The 26,590-nt window shown below is 42.1% G+C and overlaps 1 protein-coding gene across 4 annotated transcripts in view; it reads left to right on the top strand.

The window, feature by feature from the left end:
• Positions 1-26,590, top strand: part of LOC140191217 (adhesion G protein-coupled receptor E3-like) — a 151,757-nt gene that overhangs the window by 71,246 nt on the left and 53,921 nt on the right. For 3 of the 4 annotated variants that reach the window (XM_072248399.1, XM_072248400.1, XM_072248398.1), the window contains 2 exons: positions 561-719; positions 25,279-25,437. In XM_072248399.1, the coding sequence (XP_072104500.1) occupies positions 561-719; positions 25,279-25,437 (318 nt within the window). The remainder of the gene's footprint in view (positions 1-560; positions 720-25,278; positions 25,438-26,590) is intronic. The other variant, XM_072248401.1, reaches the window with a different exon arrangement.

Genomic DNA, 26,590 nt, shown 5'->3' with positions numbered 1-26,590 from the left:
CCTGGGTACTGTGGAGGCTAGTGTTTGTGATGGAACTGACTAATTTTAGAACTTTCTGCAGCTCACTTTGATCCTGTGTAGTAGCCCCTCATGCCCATCACAGATGGTGATGCAGCCAGTTAGAACGCTCTCCACGGTACAGTTGTAGAAATTTGCAAGTGTTTTTGGTGACATACCAGATCTCTTCAAACTCCTTCTGAAATATAACCATACGCAAACATGAGGAAACTAAACAAAGCTGGAAAGTGATCACCAATACTTTGACCAACTTTAGTGTCACTTCCCAAAGTATTTGCAATGCAGTCTATTGGGCTCTGGGAATTTAAAAGTCTTTAATCCTTTCAAAATTTTGAATACTATTTTCCACAAATACTGAGTTTGTTTAGTTCCCTCCTTTCATTAGACCCTGTGTTCCTTAATATATCTGGGAAGTTGTTGCATTGGAAGGGATGGGATCAGGCATGATCAGCTAAGGAGTATGACAGGTGGCTGACTTTTGCTCCTAATTCATACATTTTTGAGCTTTTATTAAACCTTGAATCATTTTCTCTTCAATTCAGATTACGATGAGTGCTCTGGAGGGAAAAGTGTTGTAGAAGCTTTATGTGGTGCCAATACTGTTTGTAACAACACAGAGGGAAGCTTCTATTGTAACTGTCAGGAAGGATATATGAACTTAAACAATAAAAGTAACTTCACAGAGCGGGAAAACTGCACAGGTGAGTAATAACACCCATATTTGACGCATTCCGAAGTTTCCCCTTAACCTTAAGCATGGGTCGGTCAGAAGACATCTTGTTGTTCTTTTCAGGTATAAAGTGGCAGTACTCAAAAATCAAGCCTCCTACAACTATTTCAACGTTGCTGCAATGTCTCTGCCAATGGCCCAAATACAAGTCTCATTCCCCCGTTTTCCCCAGCGAATTAAATCAAATCTTCAATTGATACAGTTTTTCTTCATGTCCCCTTGCATCAGACCTTGAACTCTCTACTCATGGGAGGTTAATAAGCTTCCCTCTATTCATCTCATCTGATCCTGCTGTGGACTTTTCTGTCTCTAAGAACAAAAGCTAAGAAGTGATTTCCATCTGTTGAATCAAGTAATTCAATCAGATGAAAAATGATGGCAGATTTTTCAAAATGGGAGTCAGAATCAGGTTTAATATCACCAGCATATGTCATGAAATTTGCTGACTTTGTAGCTGCAGTAGAATGCAATACATGGTAATAGTATAGAAAAACTGTTAAAACTACTTTATACTTTATTGCCGCCAAACAGTTGATACTAGACCGTACAATAATCACAGCAATATTTCATTCTGTGCTTCCCACTTCCTGGATTACAAATATTAAATATTAGAAATAATAAAAATTAGTAAATATTAAAAATTTAAATTATAAATCATAAATAGAAAATAGAAAAATGGAAAAATAAAAAAATTGCAAGCCAGTATAAAGAATACATACTATTTACTTACGCAAACATGAGGAAATCTGCAGATGCTGGAAATTCAAGCAACACACAGAAAATGCTGGTGGGACGCAGCAGGTTAAGGCAGCATCTATAGGAAGAAGTACAGTTGACGTTTTGGGCCGAGACCCTTTGTCAGGGCTAACTGAAAGAAGAGATAGTAAGAGATTTGTAAGGAGGAGGGGCAGATCCGAAATGATAGGAGAAGACAGGACGGGGAGGGATGGAGCCAAGAGCTGGAAAGTTGATTGGCAAAAGGGATACAAGGCTGGAGAAGGGTGAGGATCATGGGATGGGAGGAGAGGAGCACCAGAGGAAGATGGAGAGCAGGCAAGGAGTTATAGTGAGAGGGACTGAGGGAGGAAAAAAAAGAGAGAAAAAGAAAGAAATCTCTTACTAACTCTCCTTTCAGTTAGTCCTGATGAAGGGTCTCAGCCCGAAACATCGACTGTACCTCTTCCTATAGACGCTGCCTTGACCTGCTGCATTCCACCAGCATTTTGTGTGTGTTGCTTGATATTATTCACATGTCTATTTCATATTGATTAGAGAAAATAATGAATGTTTCCAAATTCCAGTGTGTGAGCCAAATACTATATGTTTTAATACAGTGGGATCTTCTACTGCCTTTGCAAGAAAGGATTCATCCCATCAGGACTAACTAACTTCACAACTAACCGACTTTCCCTTGGTTTGACACGCTAACGGGCAGTCATCTGTTGCTCATGTCTGTAGCCGCCTCTTCCACCATCTGGTATAGTCGTATCCCCTCTTGGTAAAATACCCTCAGTTTAGCAGGGTACGGGGTTTGGAATTTAATCTTTTCTTGCTTTAATATTCGTTTTGCTTCAGAATATTCCTTCTGTTTCTGTAGGACCGCCAGTGGGTAATCATGATCAAAGTATATTAACTTCCCATTCCAAAAAACCCTCTTCTTACCCCAGGCCATTGGTAGAATCTCCACCTTGCTTTTGAATCGAAGGAATTTAAGTACTATTGAGCGTGGTTTACTTTCTCTGTCGCTGGACAAGCGAATGATGCGCCCTCTCAATTTCAATCTCCATAGTCCCGCACAGCTTGTCTACAAAGTCCATCAGTCTAGCAAGAGGATTCGAGTACAGGAGCAGGGAAGTACTACTGCAGTTGTACAAGGCCTTGGTGAGACCACACCTGGAGTATTGCGTGCAGTTTTGGTCCCCTAATATGAGGAAATACATCCTTGCCATAGAGGGAGTACAAAAAGGTTCACCAGATTGATTCTTGGGATGGCAGGACTTTCATATGATGAAAGACTGGATCGACTAGGCTTATATTCGTTGGAATTTAGAAGATTGAGGGGGGTTCTTATTGAAACGTATAAAATCCTAAAGGGATTGGACAGGCTAGATACAGGAAGATTGTTCCCGATGTTGGGGAAGTCCAGAACAAGGGGTCACAGTTTGAGGATAAAGGGGAAGCCTTTTAGGACTGAGATGAGGAAAAATTTCTTCACAGAGAGAGTGGTGAATCTGTGGAATTCTCTGCCACAGGAAACAGCTGAGGCCAATTCATTGGCTATATTTAAGAGGGAGTTAGATATGGCCCTTGTGGCTAAAGGGATCAAGGGGTATGGAGGGAAGGCTGGTACAGGATTCTGAGTTGGATGATCAGCCATGATCATACTAAATGGAGGTGCAGGCTCGAAGGGTCGAATTGCCTACTCCTGCACCTATTTTCTATGTTTCTATGTTTCTATCATCAATAATCCCTCTGCTCCTTCAGGAACATTATAAATCCTTATATTTTTCTGTCGCAATCTTCCCTCCTGGTCAAGCAATTTAGTTTCCTGTTGCTTTAATATTTTTATCTTCTTACTTAGTATCTGTTCGATGTTTTGCACGCGATCTTCCACCTTCTCAATTCGAGTCTCTGCCACCGCTATCTTCTGATTGACGTTGGCGAGCTCTGACTTTAACCTTATAACCATGTAACAATTACAGCATGGAAACAGGCCATCTCGGCCCTTCTATTCCGTGCCGAACTCTTATTCTCACCTAGTCCCACCGACCTGCACTCAGCCCATAACCCTCCATTCCTTTCCTGTCCATATATCTATCCAATTTAACTTTAAATGACAATATCAAACCTGCCTCAACCACTTCTGCTGGAAGCTCGATCCACACAGCTACTGCTCTCTGAGTAAAGAAGTTCCCCCTCATGTTACCCCTAAATTTTGTTCTTTCAACTCATGTCCTCCTGTTTGAATTGCCCACTCTCAAAGGAAAAAGCCTATCCACGTCAACTATCAATCCCCCTCATAATTTTAAACATCTCTATCAATTCCCCCCTCAACCTTCTACGCTCCAAAGAATAAAGACCAACTTGTTCAACCTTTCTCTGTAACTTAGAAGATGAAACCCAGGCAACATTTTAGTAAATCTCCTCTGTACTATCTCAATTTTATTGACATCTTTCCTATAATTCGGTGACCAAAGCTGTACACAATACTCCAAATCTGGCCTTACCAAAGCCTTGCACAATTTCAACATTACATCCCCACTCCTACACTCAATGCTCTGATTTATAATGGCCAGCGTACCAAAAGCTTTCTTCACCACCCTATCCACATGAGATTCTACTTTCCGGGAACTATGCACCATTATTCCTAGATCCCTTTGTTCTACTGCCTTCTTCAATGACCTACCATTTACCATGTATGTCCTATTTTGATTAGTCCTACCTAAATGTAGTACCTCACATTTATCAGCATTAAACTCCATCTGCCATCTTTCAGCCCACTCTTCTCAGTGGTCTAAATCTCTCTGCAAGCTTTGAAAACCTACTTCATTATCCACCTATTTTAGAATCATCTGCATACTTACTAATCCAATTTACAACACCATCATTCAGATCATTAATATATATGACAAACAACATTGCACCCAGTACAGATCCCTGAGGCACACCGCTACACACCATCCTCCAAACTGACAAACATTTATCCACCACTACTCTCTGGCGTCTCCCATCCAGCCACTGCTGAATCCATTTTACTACTTCGATATTAACGGCTAACGATTGAACCTTCCTAACTAACCTTCCGTGTGGAACCTTGTCAAAGGCCTTACTGAAGTCCATATAGACAACATCCACTGCTTTACCCTTGTCAACTTTCTTTGTAACCTCATCAAAAAATTCAATAAGATTTGTCAATTTTTCTTCTTTACCAAAGAAAAGAAATTTTTCAAAATCTCCCCCAGCTCTTTTGGCTCCGCACATAGCCATCCACTCTGATTCTCTAAGGGACCAATTTTATGCCTCACTATCCTTTTGCTATTAATATAACTGTAGAAACCCTTTGGATTTATTTTCACCTTACTTGCCACAGCAGACCCATACCTTCTTTTAGCTTTTCTACTTTCTTTCTTAAGATTCTTTTTACATTCTTTATATTCCTCGAGCACCTCATTTACTCCAAGCTGCCTATATTTATTGTAGATCCTCCTCTTTTTCTGAACAAGTTTTCAACATCCCTTGAAAACCATGGCTCTCTCAAACTTTTAACCTTTCCTTTCAACCTAACAGGAACATAAAGATCCTGTACCCTCAAATTTTCACCTTTAAATGACCTCCATTTCTCTATTACCTCCTTCCCATAAAACAAATTGTCCCAATCCACTCCTTCTAAATCCTTTCGCATCCCCCAAAGTTAGCCTTTCTCTAATTAAAATCTCAACCCTGGGTCCAGTCCTATCCTTCTCCATAATAATATTGAAACTAATGGTATTGTGATCACTGGACCCGAAGAACTCCCCAACACATACTTCCATCATGTGCCCTATCTCATTCCCTAACGGGATCCAACACTGCCCCTTCTCTAGTTGGTACCTCTGTGTACTGCTGCAAAAAACTATCTTGCACATATTTTACAAACTCCAAACCATCCAGCCCTTTTACAGAATGGGCTTCCCAGTCAATGTGTGGAAAATTAAAATCTCCCACAATCACAACCTCGTGCTTACTACAAATATCTGCTCCTCCAAGTCTCGGTCCCCATTAGGTGGTCTATAATACACCCCCATAAGCGTCACTACACCTTTCCCATTCCTCAATTCCACCCACATAGCCTCCCTAGACGGGTCTATTAATCTATCCTGCCAGAGTACCGCTGTTATATTTTCTCTGACAAGCAATGCAACACCTCTTCCTCTTGCCCCTCTGATTCTATCACACCTGAAGCAACGAAATCCAGGAATATTTAGTTGCCAATCACACCCGTCCTGCAACCATGTTTCACTAATAGCTACAATGTCATTTTTCCAGGTATCAATCCACACTCTAAGCTCATCCACCTTTCTGACAATGCTTCTAGTATTAAAATAGATGCATTTAGGAAACTCTCCACCTCTTATTCTTTGTTTATATAATTGAGTTGCTGTTTTATATCTTTTTGGACTTCTCTTACCTCTTCCAAAATCCTCATCATATTTGCCGCTTCACCTGCACGAAGCCCAGCGTCAGCCTCGCCGCCACATGCACGTGTAGGACAGCTGCGCGCTGCACCTCTCTCTTTCATAGGCTCCGCGGTGGTGCTTCTTTTATCTCCATTCTTTTTCCCCATTCTTGCCCCCCTTATCAATTCAGATATTTTCGAAAGGTCTTATATTTGATGGATTAACGGGGGAAAATATGCGTTTTTCCGGAGGAGCTGTTGATTTAAGCTGCCATTCTGAATGATGACATCACCGGAACCGTTCCAAAATTTTTCAACGTTCGGACCTGTCCAAAACATATGAATTAGTGTGACCACTCCATTCATACATCTATCACAGTAAGGGGAAATATCTGCGTAGAAACGAGATAGTTTGTCTTTAGACATATGAACTCTATGCACCACTTTGAATTGTAATAAAGAATGACGAGCACATAATGATGAAGAATTAAGCAATTTTAAAATAATCTTCCAGCTCTCTTCAGATATGAAAATCTGTAAATACTTTTCCCAGTCTCCTTTAATTTTATCTAAAGAAGCCTTTTTCAGTCCCAAGAGCAGACTTTAAATGTAAGATATTGAAGCGTTGTCAAAGGGTTTCAGGTTAAAAATTGTATCTATTATATTCCTATCTGGACTTGTAGGAAATGTATGTAATTGAGATCTTAAAAAATCTCTAATCTGTAAGTATCAAAAAAAGTGGTTATTGGAAAGGTTAAATTTCGTTGAAAGTTACACAAAAGAAGAGAGATTCCCTTCATCAAACAAATCCTGAAATCGTTTAATACCCAATCTATCCCATTCTTTAAAAGATAAGTCAATTATAGATGGTTTAAAAAAACAATTAGAAAAGATGGGACTCGAGAGGGAGAATCTCAATAAACCAAAATGTTTTCTAAATTGTAACCAAATCCTCAAAGTATGTTTGACCACCACATTGTCAGTTAATTTATTTAAAGATGAAGGAAGCGAGGATTCAAGTAAAGAAATAACGGAAAATTTCATAACAGAGTTGACTTCCAAAGAGACCCATATAGGACAATTCTCATGGTTAATGTAATATATCCAGAATGTAATATTTTGTATATTAACTGCCCAATAATAACCTAAAATTGGGTAAGGCAAAGCTTCCATTCTGTTTGGTTTTTTGAAGGTGAGCTTTATTTGTTCGAGGTTTTTTATTCTTCCATATATAGGAAGAAAGGATTGAATTCAAAGAGTCAAAAAAGAGATTTAGGAATAAAAACAGGCACAGCTTGAAAAAGGAATATAAATTTAGGTAAGATATTCATTTTAATAGAATTAATTCAGCCAATCAGTGATAAAGAGAAAGATGACCAATTAGGAAGTGTTTTTAAGCATAATTCATTAAAGTTAAAAAAATTTCCTTAAATACATCTTTATAATTCTTAGTAATTGTTACTCCTAAATACGTAAATTGTCTTCTTAAAATTTTAAAATGAAGGTTAATATCAGTTGGTATTAAATAGTTTAAAGGAAACAGTTCACTCTTAGGTAAATTTAATTTATATCCTGAGAACTGATTAAAATTAGTCAGTAAACGGAGCACAGATGGTAGAGATAGTTGTAACATTAGATATAAAAAGCAACAAGTCATCAGCATGAAGTGACTCTTTATGAATAGTACCTCTCCTTAAAATACCAGGTATCTCTTTAGACTCTCAAAAAGCAATTGCTAAGGGTTCCAATACCAAATCAAAAAGCAGAGGGCTCAAAGGACAACCTTGTCTAGTCCCACATTGGAGTTTAAAGGGTTTAGAATTCTGAAAATTAGTAAGAACCTGAGAGGAGGGAAATAAATAAAGTAATTTAATGCAATGAATAAAATTAGGTTTAAAATTAATTTCTTCGAAGGATGTAAAAAGATAATTTCATTCAACTCTGTAAAAGGGCTTCACCGCATCCAAATATATCACACATTCTGATATTTCCTTAGATGGAGAATGCATAACATTTAAGAAATACTGTATATTAAAATGGGAATATTGATTTTTAATAAATCCTGTCTAATCATCCGAAACTATAGAAGATAATATTTTCAAGTATGCGAGCCAACACTTCAGATAAAATTTTAGCATCAAAATGGAGTAAAGAGATAGGTCTATACAAAGAACATTCAGTAGGATTCTTATTCTTTTTATGAATAAGTGAAATGAAAGCTTCGTAAAAAGACTGTGGTAACCCTCCTACCTTAAAGGAATCTGTCAGAGTAGAACATAAGTGTGGTATAAGCAAAGAAGAAAAAGCCTAATAAAACTCTCCAGAGAATCCATCAGGTCCTGGGGATTTCCCAGAATGCAATTCTCAAATAGACTGAGCAATTTCCTCCTGGGAAATAGGTTGATCCAATTGCCTATGATTGTCTATCGAAAGATTAGGAATATTTAATTGATCTAAAAAATTATTCCATAAGACAAAGAAGCAGAAGTCGGCCATTCGGCCCATCGAGTCTGCTCCGCCATTTTACCAAGCATCAACTATACCACATTTAGTTTGAAAGGATTGGATAAACAGAGCTGATTTACTAAGTGTGGCTGGTTTAACAGACAAGCGATCTAATAGTGGATCTAGCCAGCAGTTAAAATCTCCTCCCATCTGCTGTGATGGAAATGAGACAGATTCTTTGGGTCTCAAGGCAAGGATTCTGGACACACAGTTTTAACAATAAGGAGTTTATTTACAAGGAGAGATGAGCTTGGGGACAACACAAATGGCTACAATATTTGCAAAAACGCGCTTAGAATAGACGAGCATGGGAAAAGTCGGGTCGGCAGTACAATACACGGGAAAACGGTGTGGGGGTAGAGTACAGGTACATATACAAGCAAGGGAAAAATAACTACGATACCTACCACTCCTTGACTATGGACAGGCATGGTTCTCTGCTACAGGGACAACAATAAACGCCCCCAAAACCCTATTTAATGCACAACTCACCAACAGCAGAGTGGTCCCTCGGAGATAGCGAAAAGGAGAGCGAGCCAAGGCCATATAGCACCCTTATAGGCCAGTGGGCTGGAGGTTTCAGCCCAGGTGATTCACCGGGGGGCCAACAGCTTGGTGCTAGATGGGTTAATCCAATTAAGGTGGCCAATGGTTAAGTGTGCATTGATTAGTTGGGAGGGGTGAAATGTTGACTGGCATGTGGTGTGCCTTCCGACCAGGTAAAGGACAGTGCTGAGCCATGACAGGCACGGCTCTCTGGATACTCCATCACAAGACAGTTAGTACACAAATCTGGCAAAAATGAAAATAGACATTCAAAAAATCCTGGATCGTCTACGTTGGGGGCATATACATTAGCAAAAACAATCACTTTACTGTCTAAACTCCCTGATACAATAACAAATCAACCATTAGGATCTGAAATAACTTTATGCTGAACAAAGGAAACTGTATTATCTACAAAAATCGAAACTGCACGTGATTTTGCATTAAATGAAGAATGGAATTGCATATCCTTCCACCGAGTAAAAAAATGTAAGCTATCACAGCTGTGCATGTGCATTTCTTGTAAGTAAATAATGGGTGCTTTTAATTTTTTAATATAAACTAACACTTTGTTCCGTTTAATGGTGTGATTCAGCCCTTTCACATTCAAACTAAATTTAGTATTTCGAACCATTTTAAATACCAATCATGTAATTAAAAGATCTGGCCATAAATTATTGAAACTAGAAAGCAAACCATAGAGTAAGGTAGTCTAACAGACAATCATATAATCAACCCAACACAGCTCCCAGAGAGAAATAGGCCCGAGTCTCTCCCCCACCCAAAGCCAGAATGCTGACCAGCGAGCTAAAAAGTTCCCTCCCCAAAAAATCCTGTTGACAGAAACTCCGGTCCTTCAAGGTCAATTATGTCCCTACCAAAACACAACATAAAAAGAAAAATAACTCGGTATTTGAAAATATAAAAGGATCAATTTAAACAAATTCAAAGAAAGATATTAAAATAAAGCCTCAAAAAGGGATATAATAAAAAGTACCAAAAACAATAAAACAATATGTGAACAACCAAAACACAAGCTTATTGAAACCTTATTTCAAATTCATATTAACAGAAGAAAAAATTGATCAAATAAGAAATATAACAGTTTTAGACTTCAGCCTTCAGAAACTCTTTTGCGTCTTCAATTGACTTTATTCTTTTTCACAATCTGTTCTTCAAAATGCTCAGATGGGTGGGAAAATGGGATGGTTTAAATCCTTTACTGTAAAGTTCTGACATAACTTCTTTATATTTCATATGATCAGTCATAACTTCAGGCAAATAGTCCTCCACAAATCTGACCTTGTAACCATGGAAATCGATCATTCCTTGTCAACGGGTATGGCGAATTAAAAGGTCCTTAATACGAAATTCATGAAAACTTAGAATGACCGACCTGGGTCTCGCTGCCAACGACAGTAGCTTCGAAGTCGGCGAGCGATATGCTCGTTCAAGCTTAGGCTCAGAAGTGAACAAAACAGGGAATAACTGTTTCAGAAAGTTTGAAAGAAAGTCAGGAAGTTCAGAAAGAACCTTCAGTTGATTCTTCAAGACCCAGAATTCACAGATTATTTCTCTTATTTCTATTTTCTAGGTTGATGATCCTTTTCATCAATTTTTCATTGAATAGGGATAACACTTTGCAGAGTTTAATTGCGTCTTCAACATCCTCTTCAAGTGTCAACAGTATTTTCCTGAATTCAGTTCTTATGCTCAATTAAAGTTTGTTAGATTGTATCCAATTTGCCATTAAGTCATTGAAACTCCTCAGAAAATTCCGATTTTTGCCATTTAAGGAAGTCACTGATTGTATCCAAAGTGACTGGGGATTCATCTTCTGTTTCCCTTTCTTTTGCAAAAGCTTTTGCTTTTTTTTTTTCCCCAGCCATAGTAGAGCAGTATTGAAGTATTATAATAAAGTTTAAAAAAAAACTGGTAGGAGACAATAAAGAAAATACAGTAGGAGCAATCTAAGATGATGTTACTCTATCAGAGACTTCTAAGTGATGTTTCAACAGGTGCATGGATGTAAGGATGATGGAGGGATATAGACAGGGTGGAGATAGGAGGGATTAGTAGATAGGAGCTATATACCTGTAAGAGTCAGTGTGTCAATAGACTGCTTCCAGAGTTGAAGACAAAGATCTAGAAAGGGGAGAAAGATGCCAGAAATGGACAAAGTAAGTTTGAGAGCAGGGTGGAAGCTGCAAACAAAGTTGACGAGCACAGAATGGGTGCAAGAAGCAGTACCAATGCAATTACTAATGTAGCATAAGAAGAGTTAGGAAGTGATGCCAGTGTAGGCTTGGAATATAGACCGTTCCACATAACCAATGAAAAGGCGGCATAGCTGAGACCCATGCGGGTGCCCATGACTACACATTTGGTTTGAAGGAAGTGGGAGTAGGCGAAGGAGAAATTGTTGAGGGTGAGGACTTGGAAGCATAAATTGAGAATATATGTGAACTTGGAAGCGTAAATTGGAAACAGATGTTCTCAGGAAAATGTACGGCAGAAATGTGGCAAAACTTCAGGGGATATTTGCGTGGAGTTTTGCATAGGTACATTCCAATGAGACAGGGAAAGGATGGTAGGATACAGGAACTATGGTGTACAAAGGCTGTTGAAAATCTAATAAAGAAGAAAAGGTTCAAAAGGTTAAAAAAAACTAGGTAATGATAGAGATCTAGAAGATTATAAGACTAGCAGGAAGGAGCTTAAGAAAGAAATTAGGAAAGCCAGAAGGGGCCATGATAAGGCCTTGGCAAGCAGGATTAAGGAAAACCCCAAGGCATTCTACAAGTATGTGAAGAGCAAGAGGATAAGACATGAGAGAATAGGACCAATCAAGTGTGACAGTGGAAAAATGTGTCTGGAACCGGAGGAGATAGCAGAGGTACTTAATGAGTACTTTGCTTCAATAATCACTGCAAAAAGGATCTTGGCGATTGTAGGGATGACTTACAGCAGATTGAAAAGCTTGAGCATATAGACATTAAGAAAGAGGATGTGCTAGAGCTTTTGGAAAGCATAAAGTTGGAAAAGTCACAGGGACTGGACAAGATGTACCCCAGGCTACTGTGGGAGTCAAGGGAGGAGATTTCTGAGCCTCTGGCAATGATTTTGCATTATCAGTGGGGACGAGAGAGGTTCCAGAGGGTTGGAGGGTTGCAGACGTTGTTGCCTTATTCAAGGGAGTAGAGATAGCCCAGGAAATTATAAAACAGCAGGTCTTACTTCAGTGGTTGGTAAGTTAATGGAAAAGATTCGGAGAGCCAGGATTTATGAAGATTTGGAGAGGCATAATATGATTAGGAATAATCAGCATGGCTATGACAAAGGCAGGTCGTGCTTTATGAGCCTGATTGAATTTTTTGAGGATGTGACTAAACACATCGATGAAGATAGAGCAGTAGATGTAGTGTATGTGGATGTCAGCAAGGCTTTTGATAAGGTACGCCATGCAAGGCTTATTGAGAAAGTAGAGACATGGGATCAAGGGAATCTTGCTTTGTGGATCCAGAATTGGCTTGCCCATAGAAGGCAAAGAGTGATTGTAGATGGGTCATATTCTGCATGGAGGTCGTTAACCAGTTGTGTGCTTCAGGGATCTGTTCTGGAAACCCTTCTTTTCGTGATTTTCATAAATGACCTGGATGAAGAAGTGGAGGGATGGGTTAGTAAATTTGCTGGAGACACAAAGGTTGGGGGTGTTGTGGATAGTGCGGAGGGCTGTCAGAGGTTACAGCGGGACATTGATAGGACACAAAACTGGGCTGAGAAGTAGCAGATGGAGTTCAACCCAGATAAGTGTGGGATGGTTCATTTTGGTAGATCAAATATGATGGCAGAATGTAGTATTAATGGTAAGAGTCTTGGCAGTGTGGAGGATCAGAGGGATCTTGGGGTCCGAGTTCATCGGATACTCAAAGCTGCTGCGCAGTATGACTGTGTGGTTAAGAAGGAATATGGTGCATTGGCCTTCACCAACTGTGGGATTGAGTTTAAGAGCTGAGAGGTAATGTTACAGCTATATAGGACCCGAGTCAGGTCCCAGTTGTAGTACTGTGCTCATTTCTGGTCACCTCACTACAGGAAGGATGTGGAAACTATAGAAAGGGTGCAAAGGAGATTTACAAGGATGTTGCCTGGGTTGGAGAGCATGCCTTATGAGAACAGCTTGAGTGAACTCAGCCTTTTTTCCTTGGAGTGGTGGAGGATGAGAGGTGACCTGATTGAGGTGTACAAGATGATGAGAAGCATTGATTGTGTGGATAATCAGAGGCTTTTTCCCAGAGCTGAAATGGCTAACACGAGAGGGCACAGTTTTAAGGTACATGGAAGTAAGTACAGAGGAGTTAGAAATATAGAAACATAGAATACCTGCAGCACAATACAGGCCCTTCGGCCCACAAAGCTGGGCCAAGCATGTCCTTACCTTAGAAATTACCTAAGGTTACCCGTAGTCCTCTAATTTTCTAAGCTCCATGTACCTATCCAGGAGTCTGTTAAAAGACCCAATCATATCCACCTCCACCACTGTCAACGGCAGCCCATTCCACGCTCTCGCCACTCTGTGTAAAAAACTTTACCCTGACATCTCCACTGTACCTATTTCCAAGCATTTTAAAGCTATTCCCTCTCATGCTTGCCCTCTCAACCCTGAGAAAATGCCTCTGACTAGCCACACAATGTCGGAGGTAAGTTTCAGGTATATTTCTAAGTTGTGTAAATGTTTGGCATAGCATTGTGGGCTGAAGGGCCTATATTGTGTTGGAGGTTTTCTATGTTTCTATGTAGGACCAATTCTGCTAAACAGAGCAGAGTGGTGTTTGAGGGGAGTTGGTTAGTTCTGTTGTCTAGAAAAATGTGAAGAGTTTTAAGGCCCTCCTGTTAGGGATGGAAGTGTATAAGGACTGGACATTCACAGTTAAAATGAGACAGTTTTGTCAATAAAGCATTACGTACCCCGTAACTTGGTTGCTAAACCAGCAGAAATGGATCACTCAGTTGGAGTCTGGATTACTGGAACTAAGAAAGTTTTATTAAAGAAATAAACAATACAGTACTCTAATAGTAAGGATATAAGTGCAACAGGTTATCAATGAATAAACACACATGTACACAGAACTGAGTTAATAGGATCAATCAAGCTCTATCGCAGTCTAGGGGTAAAATGATCAATCACAAGTGACAGAGTTCAGTTTAGTTCAGTTCGCAGTAATCGCCGTTGTGCCGTTGGGGGGAGAGAGAGAGAGAGAGAGAGAGAGAGAGAGCGATTGATGATATTCAAATCGGATTCAACAGACCTTTGATATTCCTCGCAGTTAGCTTTTGGGCGAGCCCTTTGTAATGTCTTCTGAGGTCACCGACTGCGACCCCTCCGTTTCAGATACGATCATTCCTCTGCGGTGAACCCGGCACCCAGGCAAGGGTGGACACACACACCAGGTTCCCGCCGACCGTCTCTTTCCACCCTGTGCGTCTATGGCTGGTCCCGCGAAACTCCCACCGACTTGTGGGGGCACACCACTTCCAGGGTCTTGTTACCTTGTGGTGTCGTGTGTGGTGTCTATTGCCTTAGCGAACCTGTCCCTTTTTTATCCCTCCTGTTGGGGTATCGCCTGTCCATCACTTCAAACAGTTCAGGGTTCTAAGCAGCCGGTCTTGACAATACTCAGACCGGTGTCTCCTTCCGTTAATCTCTCTCGTCTCCTCATTAACATTTCCAAATGCTGCTCCATTGTCTTACTTATCTCTCTCTCCTGAAGACAGGTGGCAGATCAACTGATGATCCCACTGGTGATAGCACAGGACAGTTTACATCTTAGTCGATGTGTACTTTTGTCCCCCTCTTTCATCACACCCCTCCCCTTTAAGGATTTGTACCAGGGTAAAAATTACAAGCATGAATACATTATTAGATACACACAAATATACATCTTCATCAGCTATTTGGCTAATACAGAGAATTTTAAGTTGTCAACACCTGACAGACAGTCAGCAATCACATTTTCTGTTCTTTTTATATGTGTTATTTTAATAATCCTCTCAAACCAGGCTCCAACTTAGCAGACTTCATAGTGGCCGAAAACACTAAATGAATTGTGATCAGTGTAACTTCTCAGTGGTTTTCGCCCCGGACACAGATCACAAGCGTCGTCCCATACCAATTTAGCATTCTTTGGCAAGGGCATAGTATGAGGGTGGGTACTATCCGCAAAGTTGTTTTTTTTTCTGCAAAATTTCCGATAGTACCCCACCATCTCCAAGAACCTTCTTTGGGCTCTCTTGTCTGTCGGGGTGGGGACTTCAGCGATAGCCCGCACCTTAGCTTGCATCGGAGCCAGCTGCCCCTGTCCTACCACAAATCCCAGATAAGTGACTTTTTCGTGGCCGACTTCACTCTTTGCGAGGTTCACTGTCAGGCTGGCTTCAGTCAGCTTTTTGAACAGCTCCGCCCATGTGTTACTCCAGACCACTACATCGCCAATATACACTTCTAGCCCGTTTGTCACTGAATTAATCATTCTATAGGGGTGCTGCTCACTAGGCTGACCTGATGTGACAACAGCTCCATGTCCCAGCGCTTTGCATCGCCTCGTGACATCTAGACCTACGTGCGCGTGCCGGTTAATTAGCTTTATCAATGGCCCGCTTTGTTCGGGGTTTAGGTGAGAGACCTTATCAGCAAAACGGGTCAAAACAACAGACATCTCCCATCTGGTCAGCACCACACCTATCTTTTCAAAATGGCTCCTCCCCTTATCAGGTGGCACCTTAGCCTCATTAATTTTCATGATATCGCCAGCTGGATCTGTTCTCTGATCGTGGTGGGCTAGCCTCCAACTGTGTTAACTCACGTCTGCAATAGTCAATAACATCCTTCCTCCTGTGCAGCCAGTAAACCTCTTTCATGATTCCGCCAACTGTTTCCCTCCCCCCAAAATGTCCACCGAGGGGTATCTTGTGGGCCAGGTTAAGAATCTCATCCCCATAAATTTTTGGCACCATCCCCTATTCCTCATCCGCGGGTACGGTACTTGGTCGCCCTTTCTTCCGTAGCACTCCCTCCTTCACATAATAGCCTACTGGCTCTCTTTTTAATTCTGCTTCAGAGAGAGCTGTCTCCGCCGAAACCATCACCTCCTCGTCTCGCTCCTGCGCCTGTACAAATTCCTTCCTGGCTAATGCTAAGTCTGCCTCAGCTCCCTCACTTCCTCCTGTTTCACTATGCTCCTTCTTTTCACTTTCTACCTCTTCCTGGTACAAGGCTGGTAGAAACGTCTCAGCTAAATTTACTTCGGCAGTCTTTCTGGACACACGCCGAGTCACTGCGCAAACGGGATGAGCCTGTGAGTCCATGGGCGGGGCCTCAATGCTGGCAGGCTGACCTGTCATTCTCACTGCTGAGAACACAATTCCCCCGGCGAGGTCATTACCGAGCAAGACTTCCACGCCTTTCATCGGTAATTCGGGCCTCACCCCGATCGTGACTAGTCCAGAGACCAAGTTGCTTTGTAGGTGTATCTGGTGCAAAGGGACTGCCTCAGTCCCTTTCCAATGCCTTTTCTGACCCTGACTTTCCCAGTCTCGGTCTCTGAACTAAAGTCTAACACACCCTTTAATATCAATGACTGACACGGTCCCGTGTCTCTCCAGATCCGTACTGGAATTGGGTTTAACCCCTCTATCACCAACACCAATCCGGCCGAGATAAACCGCTCGCACCCTTCCTGAACTTTGGCAGACCTTTCCTCTCCTAGCGGTTTGTTTACCAGCTCAATACAGCCAGTCGAAATCACCGTTTTTCCTTTCCCCATCTCCTTCTTTGGCGCAAAGCACCTGGACGCAAAGTGTCCGACTTTCCCACAATTATAACAGACGACCCCAGGAGACATCCTACCAGACTGCTTCTGGTCCACCTTATCCTTCTCACTAGTCCCTGGCTTACTTACTGACTTTTCTGCCGGACTCTAGCCACCGTCCTGACTACCCTTCTGGTAGCCTTTAGTCAGGGCAAACTTCATTTTATGCGTCAACGCGTACTCATCCGCTAACTTAGCAGTTGCAGCTAACGTGGCTGCCTCTCTCTCATCTAGGTAGGGTCTCATGCCTTCAGGGACACAACCTTTAAACTGCTCAATCAGGATCAGCTGTAGCAGTCTGTCATAATCCCCATTTACCCCCTTCAAGGCGCACCAACGCTCACAATATGTCTGCATCTCATGGGCAAACTCTAAATGCGTGCGGTGCCACTGCTTCCTCGCCTTCCGGAACCTCTGCCGGTATGCCTCCGGGACCAACTCATAAATCCTGAGGATGGCCTCTTTCACCACCTCATACCTCTGGGCATCTTCCGCGGACAAAGCTGAGTAAGCTTGTTGGGCTTTTCCTTTAAGTACACTCTGAAGCAAAACAGCCCACTTATCCGTCAGCCAGTCCTGACTTGCAACAACTTTTTCGAAATAGAGAAAGTACTGATCCACATCGGTATCGTCAAATGGGGGAACCAGCCTAACCTCCTGGGTCGCCCTGAACCCTCCACCTTGGTTCGGCATGGGCCCCTGCTCTGCCCTCAACTTTAACCTCTCCAGCTCGAATTCCCTTTCCCTCTGCCTCTCTTCTCGCTCCCATTGCCTCTCGCTTTCTTGCCGTTCTAACTGTTTCTCTTCGTGTTCTAGCTACCGTAACCGGAACTCGTGCTCGAGTCTCAGTTTTTCAATCTGCACCTGTACTGCGTCTTCACCAGGTTTTCCAATAGATATCACCTCCAGCTCCCCTTCGGGAAACACACCTTTAGATACATAGTGCTCTAAGATAGCTCTGTGTATCTCCTCTCTCCTCATTGTCGACTTCCCCTTAACAAGATTCAACCGTTTAGCCACAGCTGCCAATTCCGCTTTCATCTCGTCTAATCCTGTTGTGGACTTTTCTGTCTCTCGGAACAAAAGCTAAGAATTGATTTCCATCTGTTGAATCAAGTAATTTAAACAGATGAAAAATGATGGCAGATTTTTCAAAATGAGAGTCAGAATCAGGTTTAATATCACCAGCATATGTCATGAAATTTGTTGACTTTGTAGCAGCAGTACAATGCAATACATGGTAATAGTATAGAAAAACTGTTAAAACTACTTTATACTTTATTACTGCCAAACAATTGATACTAGAACGTACAATAATCACAGCAATATTTGATTCTGTGCTTCCCACTCCCTGGATTACAAATATTAAAAATAGTAAAAATTAGTCAATATTAAAAATTTAAATTATAATTCATAAATAGAAAATAGAAAAATGGAAAGTAAGGTAGTACAAAAAAACCGAGAGGTAGGTCTGGATATTTGGAGGGTACGGCCCAGATCCGGGTCAGGATCCCGTCAGCAGTCTTATCACAGTTGGAAAGAAGCTGTTCCCAAATCTGGCTGTATGAGTCTTCAAGCTCCTGAGCCTTCTCCCGGAGGGAAGAGGGACGAACAGTGTGTTGGCTGGGTGGGTCGTGTCCTTGATTATCCTGGCAGCACTGCTCGAACAGCGTGCGGTGTAAAATGAGTCCAAGGATGGAAGATTGGTTTGTGTGATGTGCTGTGCCGTGTTCACGATCTTCTGCAGCTTCTTTCAGTCTTGGACAGGACAACTTCCATACCAGGTTGTGATGCACCCTAGAAGAATGCTTTCTATGGTGCACCTATAAAAATTAGTGAGCGTTTTAGGGGACAGGCCAAATTTCCTTAGTTTCCTCAGGAAGTAAAGGCGCTGGTGGGCCTTCTCGGCAGTGAACTCTGCTTGGTTGGACCAAGTCAGGTTATTTGTGATATTGACCCCGAGGAACTTAAAGCTTTTGACCTGTTCCACTTGCCCGCCACCGAGGTAAATTGGGTCGTGCGGTCCGGTACTCCTTCTAAAGTCAACAACCAATTCCTTCGCCTTGCTGATGTTGAGGGATAGGTTACTGTCTTCACACCATGCCACCAGGTTCTTAATTTCCTCTCTGTACTCAAACTCATCATTACCCGAGATACAGCCTACAATTGTTGTGTCATCAGCAAACTTATATATTGAGCTTGATGGAAACTTGGCTACACAATCATGGGTGAACAGTGAGTACAGCAGGGGGCTCAGTACACAGCCTTGTGGGGCACCGGTGCTCAGAGTGATTGTAGAGGAGAGCTTGTCCCTATTTTTACAGCCTGTGTCCTGTCTGTGAGGAAGTTGAAGATCCAGCTGCAGATCTGAGTGCTAAGGCCCAGGTTCCAGAGCTTAAAAATCCGTTTATTTGGAATGATGGTATTAAAGGCACAGCTGCAGTCAATGAAAAGGAGCCTTACGTTCGCGACTTTATTCTCCAGGTGTTCTAAGGAGGAATGTAGGGCCAGAGAGATGGCATCTGCTGTTGACCTGTTGCTCCGGTAGGCGAATTGCAAAACGGCGAGGTTGACCAGTAGGCTGTGGTTGATGTGTGCCATAATTGGTCTCTCGAAACACTTCATGGCAATTGATGTCAAAGCCACAGGTCGATAGTCATTCAGGCATGCCACCTTGCTCTTCTTTGGCACTGGGATTATCATGGCCTTCTTAAAACACGAGAGAATCTTAGACTGAAGCAAGGAGCAGTTAAAGATGTCAGCAAACACTCCAGCAAGCTCGCTTGCACAGGCCCGGAGAACCCGTCCAGGGATGCCATCTGTGCCCATCGCCTTCCTTGGATTTATCTTCAGGAAGGCCCTTCTAACGTCCTCCTCGATGACGATGAATCTCGATGCCACCAGGTCTGATTCGTCCGGAGGGAGTGGGACACTCCTCTTCTGTTCAAATCTTGTGTAGAATACGTTAAGTTTGTCAGGAAGAGAAGCGCCACAGTTATTGATATTCCCAGCCTTTTCTTTGCGCCCAGAGATCTCATTTAGACCCTGCCATAGTCTACTGGCATCCCTTTGGTTAGCCTGGGCTTCCAACTTGGCTCGATATTGCCTCTTGGCGCCCTTAATGGCTTTCAGGAGTTCAAGCCTGGATTCCGTGTCGCGCCCGGTATCCCCGGACCTAAAAGCCGCAGCTCTAGCCTTTAACAGGGACTTGACCTTTTAATTCATCCAAGGTTTCCGGTTAGGGAATACCCAGATTGTCAATATAATATTGTTAAATGAAATAATTCGTGCAAAAAATTGGAAATAAAGAAGTAGTGAGGTAGTGTTCATGGGCTCAATATGTATTCAGAAATCGGATGGCAGAGAGAAAGAAGCTGTTCCTGAATCACTGAATGTGTGACTTCAGGCTTCTGTACCTCCTTCCTGATAGTAGCGATGAGAAGAGGGCGTGTCCTGAGTGGTGGGGGTCTATAATAATGGACACTGCCTTTTTAAGGCACCTCTACTTGAAGATGTCCTGAATACTGTGGAGGCTAGTGTTTGTGATGGAACTGACTAATTTTAGAACTTCCTGCAGCTTACTTTGATCCTGTGTAGTAGCCCCTCATGCCCATCACAGATGGTGATGCAGCCAGTTAGAATGCTCTCCACAGTACATTTGTCGAAATTTGCAAGTGTTTTTGGTGACATGCCAAATCTCTTCAAACTCCTTCTGAAATATAACCACTGTCTTGCCTTCTTTATAACTGCAAGGATATAAGACCATAAGTCATAGAAGCAGAATAAGGCCATTCAGCCAATGGAGTCTGCTTCGCCATTACATCATGGCTGACCCCGGATCCCACTCAACCTCATCTTACCTTCTCACCATATTCTGTAAGACCATGTAATGCCCTTGGAGATATTGACAGCCAGGAACTGGAACGAGATCAGTTTCTTCACTTTGGACCCTCTTTGAGGACTGGTGTGTGTTCCTTTGTCTTACTCTGTCAGAAGTCTACAATCAGTTCTTTGGTCTTACTGATGTTGTGTACAAGGTTGTTGCTGCGACAACACTAACTAGCTGATCTATCTCACTTCCGTATGCCTTTTCATCACCATCTGAGATCCTGCCAGCAATAGTTGTATCATCATCGGACTAAGGAAACTGGCATGGAGTCAATGGAAATAAGGCAATCAAGCAGTGAGGTCATGGAACCTATACATATTGAGGAGGAGGAAGTGCTTGCTATCTTGAGGCAAATCAGAGTAGATAAATCCCCAGGATCTGACAGGGTATTCCCTCGAACCTTGAAGGAGACTGGTGTTGAAATTGTAGGGGCCCTGGCAGATATATTTAAAATGTCGGTATCTATGGGTGAGGTGCCGGAGGATTGAAGGATAGCTCATGTTGTTCCGTTGTTTAAAAAAGGCTCTGAAAGTAATCCGGGAAATTATAGGCTGGTAAATTTGACATCGGTAGTAGGTAGAAACATAGAGTACTAAGTGATAGGATCTATATGTATTTGAATAGACAGGGACTTATCAGGGAGAGGCAACATGGCTTTGTATGTGGTAAGTCATGTTTAACCAATCTATGAGAGTTTTTCAAGGAGGTTACCAGGAAAGCAGGAAGGTGGATGAAGGGAAGGCAGTGGACGTTGTCTACATGGACTCCACCTAAGACCTTTGGCATGGCAGGTGAGTTCTGAAGATTCAGTCGCTAGGTATACATGGAGAGGTAGTAAATTGGATTAGACATTGGCTCAATGGAAGAAGCCAGAGAGTGGTAGTGGAGGACTGCTTCTCAGAGTGGAGGCCTGTGACTAGTGGTGTGCCACAGGGATCAGTGCTGGGTCCATTGTTATTTGTGATCTATATCAATGACCTGGATGATAATGTGGTAAACTGGATCAGCAAATTTGCTGATGATACAAAGATTGGAGGTGCAGTGAACAGTGAGGAAGGTTTTCAAAGCTTGCAGAGGGATTTGGACCAGCTGGAAAAATAGGCTGAAAGATGGCAGATGGAGTTTAATACAGACAAGTGTGAGGTATTGCACTTTGGAAGGACAAACCAAGGTAAAACATACAAGGTAAATGGTAAGGCACTGAGGAGTGCAGTGGAACAGAGGGATCTGGGAATACAGATACAAAATTCCCTAAAAGTGACGTCACAGGTAGATAGAGTCGCAAAGAGAGCTTTTGGTACATTGGCCTTCATAAATCAAAGTATTGCATATAAGATTTGGAATGTTATTGTGAGGTTGTAGAAGGCATAGGTGAGGCCGAATTTGGAGTATTGTGTACAGTTTTGGTCACTAAATTACAGGAAGGATATTAATAAGGTTGAAAGAGTGCAGGGAAGGTTTACAAGGATGTTGCCGGGACTTGAGAAACTGAGTTACAGAGATAGGTTGAATAGGTTAGGACTTTATTTCCTGGAACATAGAAGAATAAGGGGAGATTTGATGGAGGTATATAAAATTATGATGAATAGACAGAGTGAGTGCAAGCAGGCTTTTTCCACCGAGGCTAGGGGAGGACATGGGCTAAGGGTGAAGGGGGAAATGTTTAAAGGGAACATTAGGGCTGGCTTCTTCACACAGAGAGTGGTGGGAGTGTGGAATGAGCTGCCAGATGAAGTGGTAAATGCGGGCTCACTTTTAACATTTAAGAAAAACTTGGATGAGAGGAGTATTGAGGGGTATGGTCCAGGTGCAGTTCAGTGGGACGAGGCAGAAAAGTGGTTCGGCACAGCCAAGAAAGGCCAAAAGTCCTGTTTCTGTGCTGTAATGTTCTATGGTTCTACTGAGAGGCAACAGTTTTCTGGTGGTTCATAAAGCAAGAAATACAACTAAGTACTTTATTATTGGCATTTTTTCTGTAGTTAAATTGTGGTAAACTATCACTGCAAACAATGAAGAAGTGAGTTAAGGTGAGGTTGACTTGCAGGTTGAGGCATGTGGGTGAAATACAAATTTGGAGCATCGCAAGTTTGAGGAGAAGTGGTCTTAGCAGGGTCGGGGAATGTTTTAGACGGAGTCAGAATCGGAACCAGAATTGGAGCGAGCGGAGCGGAGAAATTTTGGAGAAGCTACATAGCTCATCTGCCTAAACTGCGAGCGAGGTTAGATTGATCTAAGTTCCGGGCTGATTTGGAAAGGTCAGGTAGGGGAAAGAACATGGTGGCAGGATCCAGGCACAGAGTACACTGTATTGGTAAGGCAGGGCCTGTGTCGTATGCAGAGAATGACCCAGTGTTAGAAAACTTCAACACAGCCCAGATGGACTGAAAGGACAGGGTTTCAGGACTGGAGGCAAGGGTCGGGCCAGCTTTGTTTACTGCTTCGAGACATTTGCTTCACTCTCCATGGAACTGAAGCTGTGTAACTACTCCCCCTGCTCTGGGCTTAGTGTCTGTGAGCTTCATGGTGATTTGCCCTGCTATGTGATGAACCGAGGCTGCAGCTATGAGCTTGGCCTGGCTGTCATGGTATTTACAGGTTTATTCATAAAGGAGCTTCCTATTTTTCTTCCCAGGCAAAACATTTTCTTCCAATACTCTGCCTGCAAAATTAATACCATTTGCATTGGACTCAATGTGATATTACATTCAGGAAAAGATTTCTGGGCAAATAGGTGCACTCTAAATGAAGCAATAGACAAATTTTTAGATTTGAAAGAGAGGTAACAATTCAGCCGTGTTCTTACAGAGCAATAGAGCAGGTATGAAGGGCCTATTGACCTACTCTTGATCTGTTTCTCAACTTTTTACACCCTCATACAATAATTCTTTCATCTTTATGAAATTTTCCCTGTTCTTCTGCTTCTTAAGCTACTCTTAAGACCGTAAAGTATGGTACCATTAAGAAAATCTTTGACTTCAAGTACATCCGAACAAGAATGATGAGTTCGGTGGAGGACATAAAGATACGGAAGGTGCTGTCATGTAGGGCTATGAACGACATGAAGGAAATCTGGAAGTCGAACCTGACCAGAGGGCTTAAAAAGAGGATCTTCATAGCAGTCATAGAGTCCATTCTCACGTACGGATGTGAGACGTGGACACTCACCAAGACTATGTGAAAGTCTCTTGATGGTTGTTAGACATGAATGCTCTGGATGGCTCTTGATGCGAGTTGGCAATAGCACACGACGAACGTTGAGCTCTATGATGAACAACCGATGCTCACCACTGAAATCGAGGCGAGAAGAGTGCAACGAGCGGGACACTGTCTATGCCACCCCGAGCTGCCTGCCAGCCTAGTCATCATATGGGAGTCCAGGCATGGCAGGATGAACACTGGGCACCCTCCCAAGACTACGGTCAACACGCTCGAGAAGACAGCTGCGCGGCTAATGTAGATGAACTGAACACACTGATGAGGGAGAGCGAGAAGTGGAGAGTGCGTCATCGTGCCCGACACCAGCCCCCTAGGCCTGAGTCGATGTAGTAGTAGTAGTCTACTTCTTAACATCCGTACTATCTTTGTTACCCAATTAATATTCCATAATCTTATCAATTAATTATTCAGGTTAAATAATCTTCCTTTCTGTTCCATTCCAACCCTGCATCATGGACCTCAGCTTCACATAGTGAAACCTGAATGAAGCAATGTGGCTCTCAACAACAACCAGGGCATCTGAGAGAAATGGATGCAGTCTTTTACCCATGAAGAAGCTTTGTCTCAGTGACGAGATCTTGCTGGAGCCGCTCATGGTGATGTTTGTCTTTCTGTCCCATATGCCAACAATACAGGTGATAATGATCTCTCAAAGCACGTAAACCCTTGAGTGGAAGAGAAATTAATAGCTCCTACTGTGGCTCACTGAAAGCCTCCAACCAGCCCAAGATGCCAGGTGAGGCTATATGTTAAGTACCACCACCACAGGAATGCTTCAGAACTTCCCTGGTCCTTTGGACAGCTGGTGGTTATCCTGTCGCAATTACATATTGTCCAATTCGTAAAGTCATCTCATTATAAAATAATGTTCAGATTGGACCCTTTCCTTAATCCACTTAGTTGGCAGCAAATCTCCTGGCACATTTTGACATCCACTGGATGTGTCAGCACTCTGTTAAGAAAACTGGCATGGGGATATTTCTCAGCTGGGAGAAAAGGTCACTGCAAACATGCGGAAACTAAACAAAGCTGGAAAGTGATCACCAATACTTTGACCAACTTTAGTGTCACTTCCCAAAGTACTTGCAATGCAGTCTATTGGGCTCTGGGAATTTAAAAGTCTTTAATCCTTTCAAAATTTTGAATACTATTTTCCAGAAATACTGAGTTTGTTTAGTTCCCTCCTTTCATTAGACCCTGTGTTCCTTAATATATCTGGGAAGTTGTTGCATGAGAAGGGATAGGAACAGGCATGATCAGCTAAGGAGTATGACAGGTGGCTGACTTTTGCTCCTAATTCACACATTTTTGAGCTTTTATTAAACCTTGAATCATTTTCTCTTCAATTCAGATGTCGATGAGTGCTCTGGAGGGAAAGACGTTGTAGAAGCTTTATGTGGTGCGAATGCTGTTTGTTACAACACAGTGGGAAGCTTCTACTGTAAATGTAAGCAAGGATATATGAACTCAAACAATGGAAGTAACTTCACAAAGTGGGAAAACTGCACAGGTGAGTAATAACACCCATATTTGATGCATTCTGAAGTTTTCCCTTGACCTTAAGCATGGGTCGGTCAGAAGACATCTTGTTGTTCTTTTCAGGTGTAAATTGGCAGTACCCAAAAATCAAGCCTCCTACAACTATTTCAATGTTGCTACAATGTCTCTGCCAATGGCCCAAATACAAGTCTCATTTCCCCGTTTTCCCCAGCGATTTAAATCAAATCTCCAATTGATACAGTCTTTCTTCATATCCCCTCACCCCAGACCTTGAACTCTCTACTCATGGGAGGTTAATAAACTTCCCTCTATTCATCTCATCTAATCGTGTTGTGGATTTTTGTGTCTCTAGGAACAAAAGCTAAGAAGTGATTTCCATCTGTTGAATCAAGTAATTCAATCAGATGAAAAATGATGGCAGATTTTTCAAAATGAGAGTCAGAATCAGGTTTAATATCACCAGCATATGTCATGAAATTTGCTGACCTTGTAGCAGCAGTACAATGCAATACATGATAATAGTATAGAAAAGCTGTTAAAACTACTTTATACTTTATTGCCGCAAAACTATTGATACTAGAACATACAATAATATTTGATTCTGTGCTTCCCACTCCCTGGATTACAGATATTAAATGTTAAAAATAGTAAAAATTAGTAAATATTAAAAAGTTAAATTATAAATCATAAATAGAAAATAGAAAAATGGAAAAATAAAAAAACTGCAACCCAGTATAAAGAATACATAATACTTACATACGCAAACATGAGGAAACCTGCAGATGCTGGAAATTCAAGCAACACAGAGAAATTGCTGGTGGGACGCAGCAGGTTAAGGCAGCATCTATAGGAAGAGGTACAGCTGACATTTTGGGCCGAGACCCTCTGTCAGGGCTAACTGAAAGAAGAGATAGTAAGAGATTTGTGAGGAGGAGGGGGAGATCCGAAATGATAGGAGAAGCCAGGAGGGGGAGGGATGGAGCCAAGAGCTGGAAAGTTGATTGGCAAAAGGGATACAAGGCTGGAGAAGGGTGAGGATCATGGGATGGGAGGAGAAGAGCACCAGAGGAAGATGGAGAGCAGGCAAGGAGTTATAGTGAGAGGGACCGAGGGAGGAAAAAAGAGAGAAAAGGAAAGAAATCTCTTACTATCTCTTCTTTCAG

Source organism: Mobula birostris, chromosome 32 (genome assembly GCF_030028105.1).
Source record: "Mobula birostris isolate sMobBir1 chromosome 32, sMobBir1.hap1, whole genome shotgun sequence".
NCBI classification, from domain to species: domain Eukaryota; kingdom Metazoa; phylum Chordata; class Chondrichthyes; order Myliobatiformes; family Myliobatidae; genus Mobula; species Mobula birostris.
This window is presented reverse-complemented; position numbering and strand designations above follow the sequence as displayed.